This window comes from Cataglyphis hispanica, chromosome 4 (genome assembly GCF_021464435.1).
Source record: "Cataglyphis hispanica isolate Lineage 1 chromosome 4, ULB_Chis1_1.0, whole genome shotgun sequence".
NCBI lineage: Eukaryota > Metazoa > Arthropoda > Insecta > Hymenoptera > Formicidae > Cataglyphis > Cataglyphis hispanica.
The window spans coordinates 3,430,822-3,450,813 of NC_065957.1; the positions used below are offsets into that span (position 1 = coordinate 3,430,822).

Consider the following 19,992-nt stretch of genomic DNA (forward strand, 5'->3'; position numbering starts at 1 on the left):
CGTTTAAAGTGATAGAACGCGAAAAAAATATTTCACTAGAATAAAAGAAAAAGAGAAATATGTTTTCTTAATAAGAATTAATATGCACCCACTCACATATGGAAATTTAAATAAGGTGTCAGTTAAACATTTACAAGTATATTTTGCTATTTACATATACAAATTTGTCATGTATTTTAAGTAACATGCTCTTATATCGCACTATTAGTTTTAAGAATAAAAACTGTCATTATGGTCTTGACGCAATTTAAGACAGTGCGCACGACGTTCTATAAATGCAGCCATTCTTGTAGACAGTATGGTAGCACCAGTCGATATCTGAGAAAAAAAAACCAAATTTTTATTATAAGATAATTCTTCATAAATCTTTGAAAGATGTTTGAAGAAGAATTATTATTTGAGTGTATATATATATAATATATATATATATATATATATGTCCAAAAGTTTCAAGTGCACAAGTTTATTACCTTCAACCACGGCGAACCAAGACAAAATTCGGCATTCGCTCGATCCTCGCCACGCAAACGCAGTAATCTTCCGAGGAGCTCTTTCGCATCACTGGATATTGTCTCGAAATATTCATCGGGAAAACAGAAATCGCACTTGAGTATGTTAGCGGTGGTCTCTTCCACAGAATCGTCCAGAAAAGGTGACAAACCACTAGCATTTCCACAACATATGGAGATATAATAAAAAAAAAGATTATAAAATATATTTGAATATTTTTTTTAAGATACCTTAGCAGAACGTAAATAAAAACTCCGACAGCCCACATGTCAGTGTAAGGACCGGTCGGTCTACCTAGCACCGATTCTGGCGCGGCAAATTCCAGATCAGAGGGAGGCGGTACAATTTCGTCGATCGGAGTCCTCACCGCTTCCCCCAGATCTATCACTTTCACTTGATCCGTCTCTTGATCGACGAGAACATTTTCTGGTTTCACATCCAAATGCATTCGGCTGCGACAGTGTAACCAGCACAGTGCAGACAACAGCTGACCAGTGTATCGCGTCGCTGTCGCTTCAGTGTACTCAGTTTTCTCACTCAGGTATGCAAATAACGTCGGGCCCTTGACCCTACAAAGAAAAAAAAACAGCGCATTATTAAGAGAAACTTCTCATGCAAATAGAACTTACAGTTCCAAAACGATAGTGTCTATGCCGGGTCGTGGCGCGTTCTCAAATAGAGCAAATGCTCTGATGATGTTGACGTGATGAGTGGAGGCTAGCACATCATATTCCGCCCGCGTCAGTAATCTCGATTGTTTGTGTCGCGGAATTTGCTTGAGAGCCACCTCTTGACCGGTGCCCTTGTCTCTGGCACGACGAACTATGCCGAATCTACCATTACCCAGCTCGTCCAGCTCCAAATATCTACAGACAAACTGCTTCGATTCCCATTCAGCTCCGCTGTCTGTGTCTAATCTTGATAATGTTATCACGATCGATGGCGAAGTTGTGCTTCCATCATCACCTATCACACGAAAACTATACGAAGCGTCCGGTGACACATCCAGCACAGCGGGTGGTTCATTAACTTGCTTCAATACTGGCACCCATCGTTGCAATGGTAAAGTTCGACATTCTATGCTACATGACGCACTACTAATCTCTTGTTTATCCCAATCGATTTCCACTTTCGAAGATCCTAACGCGCGTACTAAAGTACTGCTCTTTCCGCCTGAGAGAAAACATCAAATTATTTAATAATACACTAAGATTATACATAATATGCGCATCATATGCGCTCAACTATTATATACCTATGACAGACAGAGAAATCCTCGCAGAGCAGGAGCCCGTTTCGCATTTGATGTGACAATGATATACGCCAGAGTCCGAAGCCCGGCAACCGGTGATTTGCAAGTATACAAAGCCCATGCTCTGTTGAAACTGGTATCGATCGTTCTCTTTTATACATTGATCCTCTCCTTCCTTTTTCCAGGTTACAGTCGCATGATTGTTGCGGTCCGCATTGTGCGTCTCGACAGAGAGTCTAACAATTTCTCCGGCGGTCGCGCGAATCGACATCGGGCTGCTCAGAATAGCCGGCGTCTTCTCCTCGGACGTCATCGTCGATTCATCGACAGCATGATCGCTTTTCGTAAAATCAACCATCTTTCGCGGTCGAAATGACCATGCTCGACTGATTGCAGAGTTCGAAATAAGACTCGCTGGAATCCATAGGTCATTCTTGGTATTAATCGGAGATACCACTAAACCCGGACCATCGAGATGAGAGACGATCAATTCCTCTCCGGCATGTAACTTTCCCCAATCCGCAGCTAATCTTACGCGAGCACCTGGAACGACCTAAAGAAATCCTCTTATTATACATATTTGACATGTGCGTTAAACATTAAACGTATTTTTTTCATGCAACTTGCGTCGCGTCTGCCCCGCAATTTTGTATTCACCCAGAGAATGTGCGACAAAAAGACCCAGGAAGAACTTCCATTGTGCAATGCATCGAGAGTAGCAGCAATAATAGTAGCAGTCGTACATGTTCCGGTAGAGGAAGAAATAACGGCGGTAGTAATGACATCGGTTTTGACAGATGGTCGGTGATAACGTAGTATAGCAGAGCAATAGCAGTTACTGAGGCGGTATTGATTGCGACGTTTCGGCGGAGTGCTAGCGATAATGTTTGTATAGCGACGACAATTGTAAAAACAATAGTATATTATATGTATAGTGAACAAGAAAATGTGTTAGTTGGAGAAGCGGTAACAAAGCTTGTAGAATCAAAAGTTTACAATAAGATAAGAGCTTTTCTCATTTTTCTAATAATTATTCTTCCTAGAGATATGTATTTTTTTTTTCTCGCGTGATATATATGTCCGTATAAGATTCATCTTATTACATCAGGAGATACGACGTGTGGCATTCGTGAACATTACGATCTTTTATAGTCTCAATATGGAATTTTTTCTTTAATAACAAAAATATGACTTATCGTCGCACCGACAGAAGATAATGCAATAGATAGCAGTAGATAGCGACAGGCATCAAGAGGAAGAAGAGGAAGGAGAGCCCCTTTGCTGCAATCATCAAGAATTCTAAATTGATACAAATGATACTGTATGTATAAGCTCCAAAGAGCCTAAGTGACAAAGATCTCAATCAGGATTGGCTCACCGGAATGGAGTGGTTGCGACCTGGCGAGCGTGTGCGTAAAGTATTCTTAAATCCTTCCAAGAAGTTTAGCCTACTCTTTGTCGGGCTGGGTGTACGTGGTTGCACATGATCCAATCCTCCGGTATAAGAGCGCTGCAACGTTGGCTGTTGATTCGTCCTTATTCGATCGTTACTCTTGTCTCGATTCGTCGACCCGGGGACTATCAGCGTCGGAGGAACCGATACGGTTGCTCGAATCACGGGTTCTGATGTGGTAGTGGTGGTGATGGTGGTGGTGGTTGCGGCACGGCTACACGCCAGCAAATCATAAATGAAATCCAAGACACAGTACTACGCGTCGAGACTCGCGCACTTTGATATTCGCCAATTAAATGTTAAAACGCGTCTTTGTTTTATCAAATAACTTGTAGCATTTTAAATTTAGTTAGTATTGTAAATTTTATAGCGATCGGAAGAAACGAGTCTCGGCATAAGCCAGGATATGAAGGCATCGATGTCATCGGCAACTTGAATTTTTCATACGTGTCGAAGAATAGGTGGGTGCTTAATAGCAACGCATGGCGATAAGGTAGGTGATGGTGGGTAAGTGGCTGGTTGTGATCACTACAGTGATACACACTTAAGATACTGGACTTAAGCTTTCCGCAGTACTGTGTTCTTGATGAAATTATAAAGAAAACAAGCTCTGGTTAGTCGAGTGGGCATGTATATTAGATAGCAGGATAAGGGAAATATCCACATCACAATCATTCTATATCTCAATCATTAATTTACAATTTTTATTCTAGACAAAATTCTTATGATTCGCGGGTCAATTATATAGCTTTGCTTTCGACTAATCTTCAATCGTATCGCGCACAATTAATATATATACACAGCATACTGTCACGACGCCATAGTTTGTTCACAGACTCGCGAGCGCGCGCTTGCTTTTGTAAATGTTATTAAAATTATTATAAATATATTGCGTGTCTTCATATATTATTATATGACGTTAGTAAATACATCGCACTCGCAGCGCGTTTTTTACTGTTTCATATCGTTACAAGTCGCATGTGTGTAGATGTAAATGTATATGTAACAACAAAATACCCCCATTTATGTGCATATAATATACGCGTAAAATGCATGCGCTTTGGAACGGATCTCAGCACACATTTTATAGGCTCTGATAGACTCGGATAGCCAAGTCTAGAGGAATAGTACACGTTAAGGAACAGGTGAATAGATTTTGATCCGTTAAACAATAAAAAGAGTTTGCCAACTCTGGCATGCTCGCGGCGATCTAAAACACTGAAGTATATATATTATATATATATATATATATATCCATGTATATATATATATATATATGTATGTATGTATGTATGTATGTATGTATGTATGTATGTATGTATGTATGTATGTATGTATGTATGTATGTATGTATGTATATATGTATGTATGTATGTATGTATGTATGTATGTATGTATGTATGTATGTATGTATGTATGTATGTATGTATATATATATATATATATACACATACATACATACATACATACATACATACATACATACATACATACATACATACATACATCATCATGCATCACATACTATGCATACATACATATATACATATATATATATATATATATATATATATATATATATATATATATATATATATATATATATATATATATATATATATATCTGATACAGAACGATAGTCGAATTCTACAATCGCTTCGAGACGTCATCGAATATGAAAAGATATATTATATTTAATATTTGTATATTCCAAAAGTATTGCATTGCTTTTTTTGATGACCGTCTTCAACAAAAATTTAGAGACAATACATCATCTACAATTTTCGATAGGACTATCTAGTCATGTAAATACATGTAAAATTTAATTTTGTCACTGCCCATTTGTATTGTGCTAAAGAAAAATTATTTCCGCCCATCATTGTGTCATTAAAAAATAATGCATCACTTTTGTGTAACACCCTGCATATACTCCTCTGTATATGTCTGTCTGTCTGCATGTGTGTGTATAAATCGTATTTTATTTCTTATTAATCAATAGAAGAGTAGAAGTTTTTTTTTACAGTATTTTATAGACGTTCTTATAAGCTTTCACAGAGAAATATATAGTTGAATACTGAATCGTTATACTACGAAAGCAAGATATCATCATCAGATACATAAAGATAATTCACAGAAAAGGAATGTGAGAAAAATGACTGGATACGTGCACACTTTTTAGCATGTGATATTAATAATAATCTACAAGTACTAAAATATGTTCAAATATGCTAAAAAGTAGTTGTTTAATTTTCGACAAATGGATGAAATTGGTGCCAAAGAGTGCAGAGGAAAGCAGATGAGACGTTTATAGGAAACGACTGACGATTAATTATCTAGCTCTTATGGCCATTTTGTTCGTGTGTATGGATGTGTGTATGTTGTGTGTGTCTCTTTTCATATAAAATATACAAAAATATGTCGGAACGAATATTCACAGATCGAATATTAAAAGAGAGTGTGTAAGTTCAATGTGTCAAGTTTAGAAACGCTTACAGTGGATCTTTGGTAAGTTCCTTCTGGTAGGCAATCGGTGACTGTATCGCCTTGAGAAAATCGCGCTGAGTTTGCAGGATGGCAGTGATCGTGTCTACCCATTCCTGCCTGCGCGGTCCACTACTTTCTTCCGCTACGCTACAAGAAAATCCTAGCCCGGGCTTTCGAGGATCCGTTGATCGAATGACAAATTTCTCCGGATCGTCATTCGAATCTTCGAGACTCATTTTGTTCACCTACGTACAACATGTAACAATACTGCTTTTTCTCGCGATCGAAAATGACCAAGAACAATAGAGAAATAAAAAAATTAATTATTTTACCTGAATATGTGCTTTGTATATGTAGGCAGGATTGGTAAATTGTGTCTTCTTGCCGACAGCTTCGCTAAAGATAATATTTTGCTCGAAAAGAAAGACTTGCCATTCCCTTTCTCTTGTCAATACATTTGATATTTCTGATACTAGAAGCGGTCCATGCAGTAAGAGTTTTCCTTGTGCTGTTATTTTCCCCTAAAAGAAAGTTAAGAAACATAGTAAATGTTCTTTTGCCATGTAAAACAAAAGTGAGGAAAAAAGCGAACGATACTCACATCGAAACCTTGTAATCTCCCAACGTCCATCATATCGTTTGCAGCTTTAGGAATAACTCGCATGACATGAGCTGCCGCTCTGAGGCCTTCGATTTCCGATAACCTTTGGGTTCGTTCAGTGAGGCGCAATGCCTCCCGTAGAAGAAGTTGATATTTTGTAATCCTTTGTACGGGCTTGATCAGCAAGTCGCAGAGTTGCAAACGATGTCCAAGTTTTTGTCTAAGTTCCTATAACACATATGTCGTGTGGTTTAAATACATAGTTTTACATTTTATGCCTTATCAGTCACTTGATGATTTTACCTCAAAATATGTATCTATATATTCAGACACAATGTATTCCGAAACGGGTTTATTTTGACAATAAACCACGTACATATGTAACTTGCGCTCGTAACGTTTAAAAAGAGGTCCGAGCTCTTCAGGGCGTTCTAAGCAACGTTCCAAAGCTTTAAGGAAAAAACTGAAAACAAGAAACGTCGATATAAACATGTGTGTGTGTGTGTGTGTGTGTGTAAATTTCATATGTGATACAATTATCGGATAAAAATTTCAATGACTCACTCTCTGTGCCACTCGTAGATAGCTTCTAAGTTACCGAAAACCATCTTATCCTTTCCACCGCGCAAATCTTCCGGTAAGGGAATCTCACAATCGGGATTTCGCATTAGTGCCATATAACCTTCGACTATGTGCTTCAAATCATTGACGTAGTCTCTCTCGGTTTCTACCAGCTCGCGAATAACAAATTGCCGCTTGGTGAGTGCAGTACTTTCCGGATCTAATTCTTCGACAGCGATGGGATTAATGGTCGCATTACAATATTCTTCCTCATTGCTCAACGATTTCCCATTAGGGGTTCGCATAAGACTGTGCCTCTCTTGATTTTCTGTGTGTTGCTCCTGTTGATGCAATAATATGCGTAATACTTAGAGCAATACACAAATTTGTATCTATTTGTGAACAGACTTACCATTCTTTCCTTTACAATCTGCTCAATCTCCGATAGATCGGCCGTCGTGGCGCCGCCATCGAGAATTTTCGTCGAACGCTCAACAGACTGTTAAAATAATAAAGCGACAAAAATATATGTATTATAAAAAACTTTAAGACAAATGAAACAATTAAAAAAGAAAAAAGGGGGGGAAACAAAGTACTTTAAAAATATTCAAATACTTACTCGTTTTCCAGGCAATTCACTCGGCATCGTAGATCCTGACGGACCATTCGCGGTTGTTACAAGTATCGGTTCGGTTATAGGTTTCATCGGAGGAGGAAGTTCCAAATCATCGTCGGCATCCTCACCACCGTTTTGTTCTTGCGAACTTGCCGCTGTCGTATCGTCGCTTTCACATGTAACGTCTACATCTACATCGACTTCATGCTGCTCTTCATTCTCCTCCTCCTTACTAACGCCTTCTTCACCCTCTTGGACATCGAACGCAGTTTTGCCAGGTCGATTATGCTCATTGCCGCTCGGTAATTTAAAGCGTTTATCCGAGCTGCTTTTCTTCAAAGTCGGTCCAATCAAAGGAGACGATGACGTCGACACAGCTACAGTATTGGTTTTCTCCACTTTACCTTGGCTAAGTTTGCGTAAAGGCGGTGGGAGCCACTTCCGTCTATAAACAGAAATGTACCCGCCACGATACAAGATTATCGTTGTACGTATGACATTTCTAAATAAGAGAGAGGCAGATTTAGATGAGGTAATTTTTATCAAGTGCTTACCCGCTAAAACCTCGCCTCTTGTTGCCAGGTGAATTTGTACTAGTCGTTGACCCACTACCGTCGCTTCCGGTAGTTTCTGTTGATCAATAAAAAAACGGCATTATTTTTTATTTTGAAATCACGCTTCAATTTGTTACGTTTATCGGAATTGATAAGACGCGAGTGTAGGATCGCGTCATTGTGTGGCCTTTACGCCAATTTGCGGTTTACCGCGACTTCCTTGCAGATTTACGCAATCACAAATAAATTTTTTATTTCTCTGTGTGCCACTGATATACACCCGAATTGTTTTGCAGTATGTCACAGAAAGAAATAAAAAGATACGAGATGATAGTTTGATATCCTATATCGCGAATTACTTTTTTCATCATTCACCTGCATCCTCCGATAACATCGGCGATAGGACGGCAGACGACAACGAAGTCGTCAACGAAGCCGTCTGCTGCGTGACCGGTGCGATGCTAGCTGCAGTGCTCGACGACAATGTATTGACTGTAGTCGACGATGTGACGGCAGTTTGCTGTTGCTGCTGCTGTTGTGTTTGGACGATTGCCTGATTGATTTGCTGCTGTTGATAGTACGACGGATGATGATGTTGTTGTTGTTGATGATACTGATGCGACTGTTGCTGCTGTTGCGTGGACGCTTTTCTGGACGGCGAAGTTTTGCAGGAGGCGGCCGGTGGCTGTTTCAGAGCGCTGGTGGGCACTAGGCCCTCCACAGGAGGTTCGGCTTGTCCTGGCGTGAGTGGTAAACGTACCAGAGTCCATTCACCAGTATTGGGAACCCCACCGGGGGTGGTACCGGTGCTACTGCCGTTCTCCAACACCTCGACCTGCTGCCCTTTCGTCACGCTGAGTTCTCTCGAGCCCGGCGCCGCCATATGATCAGCGACCACCCATGTCATTTCGACTACTCCGGTCTGAGAATTATATATTAAAGATTTTCGATAGATTTGTCCCATTGCAGAAGTAATCGCGCTCGATACATATTAAATACCAATAATAGATCAGAGGCGAATATAGAAACGGATAATTAGTCAAGTGTGATGCGTCTATAAGTGCGCGCGTGCGTAAAAGTAACGGCGAAAGAGTATAGGTGGAGGAGAGGTAACAACGGGCGGAGTAGCGTAAAGAGGGTGGTGGGATATACCGAAAGCAGGGAAGCAAAACGAATAGGAAGAGAAGAACTGCCCTCTTGTGCTTACGCAAGCGTAGACCGGGTCGATACGATCGTCCTCCTCCTCTCTGTCGATCTCGGAAAACCACTCTCGCTGCGAAGGACCGATTGTCTTTGAATTTGCGGATCGACGGAGCGAAATTCGATTACTGATGCCTGAATGATTCTGATCATCAGTAGATCAGTGTCAACGTGTCTCGCGCGCGCCCTTCTACAACGCTTTTAATCACACGCACGATTCCGGCGTTTTGAAAATAGCTTATGTCACGACGCGACGGTCCTTTGACGTTACTATAAATACCGTGCGTGTGCGTATATTATATTGCGGATGTGTATGTTTACCGTGTTTAACTACCAATGTGGTGATGTTTCTCATCGTCGCGAAAGACGCGCAATTGTTTGCCGGACGTGGCCGCGAATGGTCCCGTCCGATGCTTCGTCCGCTTTTCGTACATTCCGCGATCCAAAATAGAATTTTCCACGCCAAATTTTTCGTGCCAAATTCGCGTCGCGCCACACCGCGCAAATGACTAAACCGAGGAGAAAAATAAAGGAAATAGAAGAAAGGTGAAGATATGTGAAAACACAATAAAAAAATGTGAAAAAGATTATCAGATTACATGTTATCGCTTCCATATATATAACAAAATTTAAATTATTCTTACTCTTTTTCAAGTTTCCAGATGAATCGCATTAATTCGCAATTCGAGTCGATCATTTTAAGCCCGCATTTATTTCTACAATCTTCGCTTCAAAAAAGATATATATTTAACGTATATCGTGTTATATCGAGATTACTATTGTCATAATCTTTCTTCTACAACAGAATTTTCATTTTAATAAAATGCATATTTTCCGATTTCTTTAAAAATGAAAAAAAAAAAATATTTGCCAAGTAAAGCAAACAAAGAAATGATTTAATCTTACGACTTGCAAAGAGAAAGACCTAAGAGATGATTACCTTAAAGGTAGGACAGACAGGGGATAGCGCAAGGATATGATAGTACCTGGGTTAGGGAAGGTTGACGGCGCAGAAGTCGAGCCTGGAACGAGCTTGGTGTATCGATGGTATGTTGTCTGGAGAGGGTCGCGTGCGACGATGTCGCCTGACGGAACCACGGCAAGGAGATCTTTCTGCGCGCCTTCTGGGCAATCGTTGCCGGTTTCCCAGCCGGTGACGTCATGACGTCAATTCGCCGGATCGGTACGGTTTTCACACAACGCGCGTACGCAATCGTAGTATAGAGGAGAGAAACGATGTGTTTAATAGGACGTTTTTACGCGCAGAGCACATTGTCGTACGTATGACGACGTTTAGTATATTTGCCATCGCCATTGGTTTAGTCTCGCGTTTCTTGTCGTTTTTTTTTCTTCTTTTCTCTCGTCAAGAAGGTCAAAACATTATACGATTTGCTCATCAACATCTCGCGATCAGCCGCGTAGATCCTCGAGCGGATCCATGCGACCCGGGAGTCGCGCCCGTACTGATCGTCGACTTGATCGGCCTCCCGACCGTACGGAGTGACGAGATTATAACTAACCCAACCCAACTTGCGCGCCCCACCCAACCCTGCGCAAGTAGTGGCCTCCGTGGCCTTCCCCGTGTCGTATTGCCTGCTGCAGGAAGGGAGGAATCCGTAAGAAATTGGACGGATCACATAGCGCATTCGAGCGAGGTTCGGGAAGAGCGGATCGTTCCGATAACGAAAGAGTTCAATTTTTTTATAAACTCTACTCCAAAGGAAGATACATTTACACTGTCTGGATTCTGGAGAAAAATGTAAAGGTTGAAAATAAAAATAGTAGATAAAAAATGAATATGCTTTTCATACAGAATATATCCCGGAGTTTCATCCTAATTGCACGTTATTTAATCAATATAAATTTGAGTTTTCTTTTCGAAAATGAAACGCACCAACAATTGATTAATTTTAAATAATTAGATAAGAGGTTTAAAGATTTTACTTTCGATATACAAAAGACAGCTAAATATCTTTGCAATAGAATATTATTATCCAGGACAAAGAATAATTTAATTGTGAATCATAATTATTTATAAAACGATTAAAATTTATAAATATACATACATATATATATATATATATATATATATATATATATATATATATATATACATCATATATTTAAGAAAAATCGTTCATTTAAGAAAATTATGGACTATTTTCAATACTTTCTCATTGAATAAAAAAATAATATATAATAATTATAAAAAAACTGAAGCTATCTAATATTTTAATGCGGAATTTCTTTTCAATTCAATTTTTCTCATTCAATTAATTTATAAACTTTATGAGTCATACAAAAATAAATTTTAATAAAAAAATTTATATATATAAAAATAAGTTTTGATAAAAAAACTTATAATAAAAAGATAATACTTTACCTTATCAGAATCCGTAGTATTAGTCGATCCAAAGGAAGCCAATGAATTTCTATCAAGATTCTCCACACTTTCATCCAAAGACGCGCATTCCTCCAAATCTCTGCTGGAGCGTTGACTGGAGCTCTTTTTAGCAGGGCTCTTAGGCATATTTTTGCCCAAAAAGGTCTCCTGTATAACCTCGCGTAACCTCATCACCCATAGCTGCTTCGCATCCATCGAATTCGCTCGCAGCACTACGCGAGTATCGCTGGTCGGAGCTCGTCCTGTCCATACTGCGAATTTGCATTCGTCGCCTTCGATATGTTCGGTTACGCCCAACTCGGAAGTCAACAGGCGATTTTTATAAACATATTTTACCTAAAAAGACGTAAATTATAATAAGATACAATAAGATGCAGATAACAATAAGATATAATAAGATTTTATTTAAAACTAATGACTGTTATGTATGCAAACCTTTCCGGCAGAATCTTTGACTTCCTTCGTGAAGAGAAGATACAATTCGAAAAGAAATATGTGACGATCTCTTCCTTTCCTAATCAATTGTTTCGGGTCCCATACCGTGAACGAATCCTGTAGTACGACATCACCGAGCGCATCTGTACTAATATCGCAACCTTCCAATAGACTTAAGTGTAAGGCATCATTAGCTTTTTTAGGCACATTTAACATCACTTCTAATCCTTCTTTTATTTCGCCCTGTCCCTCTTGGCAACAAGCCTGCAATAAAAAAAAATAAAAAATTTGAGATGATATATATGTATGTTAAAAAATAAACGACTTGAGATATACATATTCTCCTTCTCGCTCTTCTATTCCTTTATATATACCTGTAAATCCTTAAGTAGCAGCTGATATTTAGTAATTCTCTGTACAGGTTTGATTAAATACGCAGCAATAGGATGTTCTACTCTATACTTTCTCTGCAATTCCTCAAACCATGTTCCACCGTGCGTTACCAACAGCTGATTGCTCTCGGGCTTATTTTTACAATAAGTCACGTACATGTCGAATTTAGGTGCCTATATGTGAATTATTATGCGATGTATAATATACACATAATGTGTGTTTGTGTGTGTGTGATAGAAAAAAAACTTGTGCTTTTGTACAAAATTTATTTTATCATATACAACACTCACCCATACTACAAAGCAATGTCCAACGTCTTCCGGCATGGTTTCATACTTTTCTAACTCGCGTAGAAATACATTGCTATGAAACTGATGTATTTCCTCTATATTACTAAAAATTATTGATTCTCGGCTTTGCAGACCCAACGGAACGTTTCCCTTTCCGCATCGCGTTTCGTCTAGAAAGCAACGAATACAAGTCTCCAAATCTTTTACGTATGTACGCTCGGTTTGCAAAAGTTCAGCCATAATAAACTCTTTCCTTCGCGCAGATCTTCTCTTTTCCTCGTTCAATTCCTTGAGATCTTTACCCTTGATCTTCTCCTCCAACAACGGATCCGAATTACGATCGATGGAGAGATCTTTGTGTCCCTCGTCGGACTGAATGCCGAGATCATCTTCGATCTGCGTCTTGTAGCAATCCATTCGCGCGCTAAAATCTTTATATCGCTGATCGACCTCGGCAACTGCCTGCTTGATCGCCGCGGCATGAGCGTGACCTCTTTCGACTAAATTGTCAGCGAGTTGAATCAACAATTTCACTCTCTCTCGCGTTTCCTTCGCTGCGCCCTTAAACTCGATGTGCTCTTGCAACAATTGTTCATTTTCAATGCGATTCTTACCGACGTTGGTATGCGTCGCTAAATACAACTCTCCAGTCTCTTTTATCCATTCGAGTGCCTGTTTCGCGCTACGTTCAAACAGAACGTATTGATGACATTGATCTAAGCGTTTCTTTCGCTGAGTCCAAAACTCGAGCACCTTGTTTTCCTTACTAACCAGCTCCTCGAGAATATTTTTGACTTTATTTGCGGAACCGGCGCTGTTAGCGTGATAGCTATAAAATTGTAGGCTACGATTGATATACTTTAAGAAAGTTTCCCCGGTTCGTCGTACCAGCGTACATGCCTTAAGAAAGGCTTCCTTTTGCTCCTGATGTCTAGTGATATTTGCTGGTATTCCGGCGGCCTTTTCTCCGTCGGCGCACCAGTCATCATCCACGTTATATTGTAACTCTAAACTGTCAAGAACCGAACGTACCGAGTCCACTGTTTTGTAAAAATTTAAACTGGCGGTAATCAATTTATGTCGTTCTTCCGCACAAGTCACTAGTTGCTGCCACCGTTTAGTAACGTCCTCCGCGACTTCCCTAATACTTTTTGGGTCGTAATGATTTCCACTTATTAAAGAGTCTGCCTTATGCTTCACTTGCACAGCGGAGGCGTGAGTATTTGTTATCGCGAGTTGAAAATGATAGTGTTCTTTTCCCAATTGCTCGGCATCCTCGAAATCGTCTGGTATCCTAAGCGAAGCCAATAATATCGATTCGCCGTTTCGTATCCATTTAATCACGTGGGAAGCGTCCGTCTGCAGTTGTAACAATTGAGAGGCCTGTTCCAACCGTACCCTTCGCATTTCTGCGAGATCTTCCGCGTCCAATTCTCTCTCGTTTAAAAACTCGAGAAGCACCTGTACTCGCGCTGCAGCGCTGTGCTGACCATCTGCCATAATACATACTCCCGCTTCTTCCAAGACTTGTGCCAATTCCTGACCACGATGAAGTATTTGAAAAGCAGTATTCTGCATGTGAGCAACTCCATCATTATGCACACGCAACAATTGTTCGGGAGAGCCTTCTCGTGGCGGACCTTGCAATTCCTGCGCCCACATTTCTAACTGACCGCTCGCTTCTAACGCATCTCGTTCGAAAACGCGTAATCGCAAACATAATTCTAGTCTTAGCTTTTTCGTGGCCCACAAATCTTCCAATTCTTGCCGCAGACTCGCCAATCTATCTAAGGCCGATTCCACCGCCGATATCGAGCCCGTTGTGTCGGGTGCATCAGTCGCTTCGCGAAGTTCTTGTAGCAAAGCTTCGCCTTGGGCTATTGTCGAAGCACATGCTTCAAGACAAGACGATCTATGTTGCGCGCATTGTTCCAACAATCTTTCCGCCGTCTCCAGATTCTCCGCTACCTCATCCTGTTGCATTTCTTGACGTAACTCATCTACCCACCCAATGAGCTGCAAAGTAAATTTACATTGAAAATGGCATCACGCATGCATGTGTGTATACGCAAACATATATACGTGTTTTTTTACAGGCTACCGCACTTGGTGTAAACATCCCTACATATCGCGATAAATGATGATAAAAATATACCTCTTTCTCGTGAGTGTAAAATACCACTGCAAGATCTAATCTGCGACGTCGTTGCTCGACTCTCGCTGCAAAACTACTAACGTGAGTCTCCAATTCTTGTGCCACTGCGTATATCTCGTCGGGCGCGCATTCACCCGTGTGAGCGAGTTCTTCGGCAGCGGTTAACAATTTGGTTGCATTTGTATAAGTATTCTGTAAATAAAAAATATATACATTAAAGCATTCTTAATAAGAATTATAAGTATGATTATGATTATTATATTGAGATAATATAATAATAAAAATAGAATAATATAAAATTACTTGTGCAACATTTTCAAAATGTTCATGACTTTTTTGATAGACGCGCGCTTTCTGTAGGTTACGACCTACACCTGTATTTTTTCTAATGAACACTTCGCCGTGGTTCGTCAGCCAGTCGAGAACTTGTTTTACATCTTCTTGAAACAATCTAAAAATTATAATCGTATGCATCACTATTCATACAATAATAAATGTAATTTTCACTTTCATACTTTAATGCAAGTCGTTGATGAAGCTTGACTTTGCGGGCGTGCCAACGAGCTTCCAACGCTCTATGATGACCAAGAATCTGATGAATAACAGCTAATACATGGGATGCACCTTCACTGTAATCAGCCGCCGGATTACCGCTCGTACCGGTATAACTATCAATATTATGTCCATCTTGACCCTATGTGAATCAGATGTAAATTGTGATATCTTATAATCTAATAATATAATTTAAAATGTAAATTAATCATTAGTTGGTTAAATAATGTTGCATGCATTCCATGCAATCAATATCTCATATGAATAATATTACCCTAATAAATTTATATAGACTATATAACATGATTATAGCATAAGCATATACTGTGTACACACACACACACACACACACACACACACGCACACGCACACGCACACGCACACGCACACACACACACACACACACACACACACACGTACATGTACATGTATATTAATTTTGCTAAATAACAGCATTTATAGAATAATCCCTATTTTTTATCCCATGCAAAGGATAGTTTAATTAAAAGAAAAAGTATAATTGTTAATGGAAAGAAATAAAGAAAGCACTTGCAATTTTTTTCTCATAATTGTAATTATAAATGTTTTTGATAAACTTAACAATTAATATTTGCCTGTTTTTAATCCATTATTTATATTAACAATCAAATTATTTATTTTAAAAAGATGAAACGCACAAATAAAAATAAAAAGACTTTAATAATGCAAAAAGAGGAAAAAAGGAAAAACAACAATAATTGTTCCTATAAACACCAATTAACGTACATGTTTTCTGGCGACATGATCAATTCCTTGCGGTTGATTACAGACTTGCACAAGATGATCCAGTTGATAAAGAAGCTTCTTACTCGTACTATGCACCTAGATAAGAATTTTATCCAATCCCGTTTGAGAAACATTTGTATACACAACATTTGTGTAAAAATTTACTTAAATCAAAGTCTATGTGATATATGTATATGGCACATACAATAATTTGAATTATTTTTATCAAAGTTTAAATTTTTTAAATAAGAACAGAACAGTTAAAAATTGTAGATTAAGAAATATCGATAATGATGAACAAATAAATGTGCGCCAATGTGTAAAAAAAACTTATTTAAGAGTACTGAGACGCGCCTGGGTTATAAAAAGGAAATTACATCAAATGTTAATTATTGCAGAGAATTTGCAGATAGATATTTCCAATAGCACCCAAATACCAAGCAAGTAATGAATTCTATTGCCTGAAAGCTTTAAAAACTGAAAATTTCTCGTACATAATCGACGCGAAATGTATCCAACCCTGAAGAACGGGCGTTCACATTATGACATACTTGCAGCATTGAACCCAGGCCGCTCAATAATGCTTGATATGTATTGTAAACCTGTTAAATATCAAATAAATTTACAGTACATATAAAAAAAAAATTTATAAAATAAAAATTGTGTGCGTTGATTTGTGACAAAAACGCAAAAGGATAATTTTGTCCACTGTGCCAAATTTGTGACAAAATCAATCATGTTAGATAAAATATATACTACTAAGTAGGATAAAATTTACCTCCGTATATGCCTGACACATTGCCTCGTAAAGAGTTTGATGCTGGCGAATATGAGACTCAAGTACTGGAATTTCATTAGGCAGATTGCTAATTTCGCACGCTTGACTCCAACCAGTTACATTGTCGACATACTGTTCTGCTTTATGATGAAACACTACACTTAAACTAAGTACCGCGGTACGTTCGTCGAGACCCGCGGCGAATTCCTTCCAAGCTCGATCTAGACGACCCGCCACTGCTCGTACATGTCCAGCCGCATAATGTTGCGTCTCCAATAATTTACCAGCCATTGTGAGGATTTTATTTATATTCACATAAACATTCATTGAACTCATTGTAAAATGTTTATGTTCCTCTTGCAAATTCTTAGCCAATTGATACGAGCGACCAATCTCCACATAACTAGCGAGAAACGCCTCTCGGTTGTGACAAATCCAATCAAACATTTTTTCACAATCCTGTTCGAATAACCGTAGCTGAAAGCACTGATCCAGTTTCATCTTCTTAATATGCCATAGTTGTAATAGATGCTGCTGCGCGGCATGCACGGAATCCAAATGCTGTATAACCAGAGTAGCTAGTGCTCGTCCGTCAGAATCCACGCAACTTGCCGCACCATTGTCAATACTTCCTCCTTCTCCCCCAGTTGCTGCTGTACCTGAGAATACATTTATATGTATTACATGCTGTGTATATTTCAGACTTTTGACATTATTACAGTTATTTTTATCATGGAAAAAAATTTATGTCTATCCATAATAAAAATATTTGAGAATCACAAGCTAACTATTATTAAATCGCTGAAGAAGGCGTTGTCCAACAACTTCGATATCTTCTACTGGAACTTTCATAATTTTCTTTTTCATTTCGTTATGTAGATCAATGCCATGCTTAGCTCCTGCAACATCATCAGCAAAATCATTTCGACTAAGATCTTCTTGCAAGTCATCTAATCGATCGAGAAGGTCAGCTGCTTGCCACGTAAAATCTTCTACAACTAATCTAGTATCAATCCATTGAGCATGATCATATTGCAAAGATCCATCTAAATCTGAGGTGAGTTGAGAAGGATCTATAACTTTTACAAGAGCTTCTAAGCTGATTGTATTAATCTGAAAGTAAACATATTTTTTTAATATTACTTAGACAATTTATTTAAAAATATTTGCAAACAAATAATAATATAAATATATAAATAATTATTTAAAATAATATGCAAATATACTTACTTCAAAATTATATTTCTTCTGTTTGCCTAATGAAGTTCTCTGTTTTTGCCAAAAGTTTTCTGGTTTAATGAGAAAAGCGACATGAACTATACGATGAAAATGCTCATGTAATACCTAAAAAAATGTTCACCTTAATTCTATGTCACCTGATATCTTTCTCTGCATAAGCAGAGAACAAATAATATTCAAACATTCATTAATGATGACAACCTTCAAAATGGGTTTGACCGAGTCCCAAGTAGTACCACGCATATCCACAATTACAGTAAATCGTAGGCCTCTAGCTTCATCGCTTGGAATAGCAAATAAATATTGTAGGAGACGTCTATAATCTTCAGGTTTCGCACGTTCGCGTCTCGGTGTACTTGGAAACAGAAGCACAGGACCCCCTCTACGATCTCGTCCACCTGGTAGTATTGCCAAACGTTCTTGCAACAATGGCAATACTTCTGCCGCTCGTGTACCATCCATTATTTTTACTTTTTATTAAATTGTCATGACCTGTTTACATTGATAGATAAAACATATCGATAAACTATTATTTTTTAAACTACTGTTTAAACTTACTACTTTTAGTTACTACTTTAAACTACTGTTACTTTATAATATAAAGATTATAAAATGAAGAATGTTATATAAATATAAGTCGATAATAAATCTGTGCATGTTTCTAAATAAAAACCGCGTCAAATTCCTGTCTTTAATAAAAATAGCTATATAATTATACATTTTGGCTCAACTTCAAATTATAACTGTTTAAATGAATTGATCAGCATATAGTCTCGAAGAAAAAAGAATACGAAATGTAAAGTAACTGTTCAGCTTTACAAATACATTCAATGAATAGTCAAATTCAAGGTCACATATACACCCATGTACAAATATATTACAAGAAATCTACATCCCATATAAATTTCTATCACGGTACAACTCCTTATGGGAAAGCTCGTTGATGCCGTAACATCGGAGCGGAATGCGAAACGCGAGAACCGTTGTTTAGTAGCGTGAGTGCGAATGCGACGAATAGCTAGTAATCGCAAGCATACTCTTATCCCTTCCAAGTCCCCCATCAAAATACTATCACTCTATTCAGACGCTTTTCGCGATTCAGGCTTTACAGACGGTCAAATTAATGATAGGCGTAATATCTTGAACGCGACAATAAAATAAAATATTAAGAAGAATTACGCACACGCACATATCGCACACATAATATCAATCGTTTTATTTCTCTACATGTAACGGTCTGTCACAAATACTGCCTACATACGAATGTTTTCAATGCGATCCTATCATTTTGGCAGATAGCAAAGGATATTACAATCACGCGCCGTCATTTTGCGACGCGAACGAATCGTCGTGTTTTACATTCCGTTGGCGTGCGCGAAAAATCGCGAGATAAACGAAAAATTTATCGGTTTTGCTTACCCGTAAAAAGTCCGGTTGTCCGGTTACGGCGATTCCAGCGTCTCTGTTCTTTGTCGTCGTGTTATCGAATTTCTTCTCGAGGCTAGATTACCATTCATATTGTCGCTTTATCGACACGGTTAAAACCACCTCGAGCGACCTCGAGTATGCGAATAAAATTCCGAGAGCACCGCTGCCATGTTCAAATCATAAGTTTTCAGCAGCTTCACTCGCCAATACTGTCCAAGGGGACAGCACGAAGCACGAGTCGCGCGATGCGTTCGCACGAATTATTGTATATATGTACTTATTTGCAACGTTATATTTAGGCTACCACTTGGTTCTACTTAA

At 38.7% G+C, this 19,992-nt stretch overlaps 1 protein-coding gene across 10 annotated transcripts; it reads right to left on the reverse strand.

Moving 5' to 3' along the window:
- Positions 1-122: 122 nt before the first annotated feature.
- LOC126848885 (triple functional domain protein) lies at positions 123-19,918 on the reverse strand. 10 transcript variants are annotated; one of them, XM_050590164.1, is made up of 29 exons: positions 19,663-19,913; positions 18,445-18,735; positions 18,235-18,348; positions 17,793-18,117; positions 17,005-17,663; positions 16,721-16,828; positions 16,227-16,322; positions 15,425-15,603; positions 15,213-15,360; positions 14,910-15,101; positions 12,755-14,770; positions 12,446-12,637; positions 12,072-12,335; positions 11,616-11,972; positions 8,408-8,954; positions 8,033-8,108; positions 7,482-7,887; positions 7,275-7,361; positions 6,866-7,203; positions 6,605-6,764; positions 6,302-6,529; positions 6,033-6,221; positions 5,710-5,945; positions 3,141-3,429; positions 1,766-2,315; positions 1,140-1,683; positions 741-1,079; positions 471-663; positions 123-318 (listed from the first exon to the last, which is right to left on the reverse strand). In XM_050590164.1, the coding sequence occupies exons 2-29, from the start codon at positions 18,703-18,705 to the stop codon at positions 211-213; spliced, it is 9,201 nt and encodes a 3,066-aa protein (XP_050446121.1). In that variant the 5' UTR covers positions 18,706-18,735; positions 19,663-19,913; the 3' UTR covers positions 123-210. The 10 variants fall into 10 exon arrangements, 9 of the variants coding, with proteins under 9 accessions (XP_050446121.1, XP_050446120.1, XP_050446123.1 ...); XM_050590163.1 differs by having other exon boundaries at positions 7,482-7,923; XM_050590166.1 differs by lacking the exon at positions 16,721-16,828 and having other exon boundaries at positions 7,482-7,923; positions 19,663-19,912.
- Between the last annotated feature and the right edge of the window lie 74 nt (positions 19,919-19,992).

What these genes read in the sequence shown, in the direction of transcription:
- LOC126848885 (XM_050590163.1), bottom strand. Translation starts at nt 18,705, where the DNA reads ATGGATGGTACACGAGCGGCAGAAGTATTGCCATTGTTGCAAGAACGT. An exon ending in GAACTTACCAAAGATCCACT is followed by an intron (nt 3,430 to 5,709) that starts GTAAGCGTTTCT and finishes GCTGGCGTGTAG; the next exon opens with CCGTGCCGCAACCACCACCA. An exon ending in GATTTCTCTGTCTGTCATAG is followed by an intron (nt 1,684 to 1,765) that starts GTATATAATAGT and finishes GTTTTCTCTCAG; the next exon opens with GCGGAAAGAGCAGTACTTTA.